The sequence below is a fragment of the Dendrobium catenatum genome, unplaced genomic scaffold, assembly GCF_001605985.2.
Source record: "Dendrobium catenatum unplaced genomic scaffold, ASM160598v2 fragScaff_scaffold_1251, whole genome shotgun sequence".
Lineage (NCBI taxonomy): Eukaryota > Viridiplantae > Streptophyta > Magnoliopsida > Asparagales > Orchidaceae > Dendrobium > Dendrobium catenatum.
In genome coordinates, this window is record NW_021319713.1 from 239,791 (window position 1) to 243,294 (window position 3,504).

Below are 3,504 nucleotides of genomic sequence, written 5' to 3' on the forward strand. Positions count from 1 at the left end.
TGAAAGTGTTGAACAATACAGTTAATAGCATCCCTTTTGTCTTTTCCAGGAAAAGCCACAAAAAGATTAACCACCTGCTTAGTGCTGCTTTGCCTAATTTTGATCTTAGAGAAAAGATATTTAAGATCCTCTTCCCCTTGTTTAAGCCATTTCACTTTAGCCCTTTGAATCATCAACGAGGAACACATAGATGAGAGATCTAAGACCCTCTGGTTAATCTCTTTAAATGAGTGGATAAGAGTAGGGTCATACGGGTTGGCCTGCACCATGGCCAAACAAGCAGATTGTAGTTTAAGTTGCTCTTCCAGTTGGGAATTGATGAGATTAGAATTAGACCAAGCTTCACGTTTGATAATACTTTTAAGCTTTTTGAGAGAATTGCATAAAGAGGATATAGGATTTCCAGTTAAAGGACTTGAAAAAACTTCCAGAACAAGTCCCCAAGATTTGATAATTTTGATTCCCTTGAATTTATATAAAAATACTTGGGTATATATTGGGACTTAAACTCTATTGTTAAAATTGGGTGGCTAAAATGGACAAGTATTGCTGTAATATTATGCGAGAAAAGAATATTATGAGGACTTGAAAGTTAAATTCTTTTAACTTACTATTATAGCTGCCTTGCCAAATGGAATCAAGTTGTGTAGAAAAGAAATCATTAAAACCAAGTCGAGCGGACTAGAATTAAAATAAAGCTAACACCGCATGTAGCACTTAATGGAATGAATTGAGGATATTTATGAGGCTAGGGTCCAACAATTTGGGATTAGGCTAACGATGATGATGATGAACACCATTGCTTTTGGTGTTTGCATATGCGACGAGCACCATTTTTTATAAAAAAGAAAGCAGTACTTATTTTTGTAAAAGCTACGGCGCCATAATCATTAATCCAATGGCATGGAATCAGATAAAACTCTCCTACACCAATCCCACAATTATCCCATCCTTTTTCTTCCCAAAACCCTGCCAAGGAGCAGTTGCTTAATAATGTCTCAGCAATATCCTGCTGGTACAATGTGAATGTTAAATCAAAATTACCTTTCTCACTTTTTTTTATTTACGTGTTCTTCATCAGGATTTGCTGCTGTGAACCCTGGATGTTGGCTGAAGTACATTTTTTACTCAAGAACCCTTGGATGCTCGCATGCAAAGTCCTCTATCTTTTCAATTCTAATTATTTAGATTTTATTTGGAACGGCTTTCTTACTGCTTCTTAAAACAGCTATTTTATATACAAATTTCAATTTTTGTATTAGAAAGTTATTTATAGAAGCAATAAGAAAGACACCCCAAACGAAGCCTTAGTTGTCTTATGTTTTAAGTTTGCTATTCTCATATTGCATCCTGAATTCAATATTGATTACCTTGAGCATCAATATCCACAGGTTTGACAAGGATCTGAAGTGGAGGACTGGTGTGGATTTAATCCCTGTTCCTTGTCGTAGCACTGACAACTTCAATATAAGCATTTCTGCTCTTGAAAGAGCTTATAATCAAGCAAAGAAACGAGGGGTTAAGGTTCGTGCCGTCCTTATCTCAAATCCTTCAAATCCTGTGGGAAATCTATTGAGAAGGGATGCACTTTATGACTTACTCGAATTCACTTCGGAGAAGAACATCCATTTGATTTCTGATGAGCTGTATCTTGGATCAGTCCATGGAGACAAAACGTTCATGAGTGTTGCAGAGATTCTAGACACAGAAGATTTTGACAAGTGCAGGGTTCATATAATATATAGGCTTTCGGAAAATCTCTCCCTTCCAGGTTTTCATGTAGGGGTCATCTACTCCTTAAATCACAATGTCGTGGCTGCTGCTGCAAAGTTCACAAGATACTCATCCATCTCCATACTTACCCAACGCGTGCTCGTCTTAATGTTATCAGATAAGCGGTTCATTTCGGAATTCCTTCAGCTAATTGGAACAACAGTTAAGAATATGCATCATTTGTTTGCCCACGGCTTGAAAAGTCTGTATGTTAACTGTGCTAATGGTAGTGAGGGACTTACATGTTGGGTGGATTTGAGCAAGTTTCTACGTTCATACAGTGAGAAAGGGGAGCTTGAAATGTGGGAGAAGCTACTGGATATAGCTAAGATTAATACAACACCGGGGTCATCTTGCCACTGCATTGAACCTGGATGGTTTCAGTTTTCTTTTAAATCTTTGTCAGAAAGTGATATTGATGTAGTTATGAAGAGGATTAGGAGAGTCATTGAAGGGCCTGAAGTACATAATTTATTTGATACTAAAAGCTAACTTGTGCGATCTAGTTGCAGGCCCAGCATTTGTTTATTACCCGCTTGGGTTTCACAAATCTGTGTCACAGATCCTTCGATGTGAAAAACAGCCACCTAAAATAATCAACATGTTGAGAGATGGTTTCTGTGCGTTGTATGTGAAACAGATCAATATATATACTGCACATGTTATGAAGCAATTTTGGGTTAGATGGACTGACCTCTGTCATTTGTCCAAAGCTTAGATGCAAGATGGTGACATGACTACTCTATTTCTCTTGGTTCAGCAGGGGATCATGCAAGGAGGATTCTCTTGCCTATGGATCATGCATTCTTTATTCGAAAAAGCTATGTATTTTGTTGAAAATAATGTAATGTTTGGGTCAACTTTTATTCATATCAAAGGTAAGTCAGAGAGTCATGAAGTTTTGCTAGTGTATTGTAGGGGAAATTATTAGGTGCGGACACCGGATGCCGTCCAGAGCCCAATGAAAATGCGTCACATCATCCCCTACTCAATACCGCGGCTCGGTACTGGATGATGTGGTTGCACCTGATTTGCCTCTGGACGATAAACTGTGTCCGGTGTCCGCACTAAATAATCTATCGTATTGTAGAGGCAGCAATGTTCTGAAAAATAAACTCTTGAACTGTAACTATTTTCTATTTACAATGATGATGTAGCTATCTTCCTGTTGGAGAGTATTTATTTCATCTTGTTTTCCCATTTTTGAAGTGTTGTTAAATGAACCGTTAAAACTTTTTACTGAAATAAGGGGTTGAATAATTCGAGCTAATGAGTGGGATTGTTATTTGAAGACTGCAGTAGTTTTTTATTAACAATTTTGGTTATAAACGTTTACTCTTTTTTGAGGAACTTGAAACGATTTCTTGTAATGGTTTGAATGTATTAGCATTGCTGGCTAGCTGTTCTGAGCGACGGTGGGGTTTTCTTAAGCTTATTGGGCTTGTTTAAAGGAATGGTATCTGGGCGCTTTATTGTCATGCAATGGAACTTTTATTTGGTCTGGTCACAGGACATAGTTCTAAGTTCGGCCGCCATTAGAATCGCGTCATGCGTTCTCACTATTTATCGCGCGCCCCGACAACCCGACCTGGAACGGACCCAGGATGGCTTGGTATTTCTCGATTTTGCTAGGTATTACTCGATATTGTTAGTTCTTGGTCTATTTTGCTTGACAATAATCAATACCGAGCAAAATACCGAGTTGTACCGAGTTTTTTAGAAAAACTCGGT

General features: G+C 38.0%; 1 protein-coding gene across 1 annotated transcript; it reads left to right on the forward strand.

The window, feature by feature from the left end:
• The first annotated feature begins 475 nt into the window (after positions 1-475).
• On the forward strand, positions 476-2,960 carry LOC110112984 (probable aminotransferase ACS12). Its single transcript, XM_028699340.1, has 2 exons — positions 476-1,157; positions 1,392-2,960. The coding sequence occupies exons 1-2, from the start codon at positions 1,027-1,029 to the stop codon at positions 2,263-2,265; spliced, it is 1,005 nt and encodes a 334-aa protein (XP_028555173.1). The 5' UTR covers positions 476-1,026; the 3' UTR covers positions 2,266-2,960.
• The last annotated feature ends 544 nt before the right edge of the window (positions 2,961-3,504 follow it).

Coding starts and splice junctions, on each gene's coding strand:
- LOC110112984 (XM_028699340.1), top strand. CDS start 1,027: ATGTTAAATCAAAATTACCTTTCTCACTTTTTTTTATTTACGTGTTCT. Junction 1,158..1,391: donor CTTGGATGCTCGCATGCAAA/GTCCTCTATCTT, acceptor CAATATCCACAG/GTTTGACAAGGATCTGAAGT.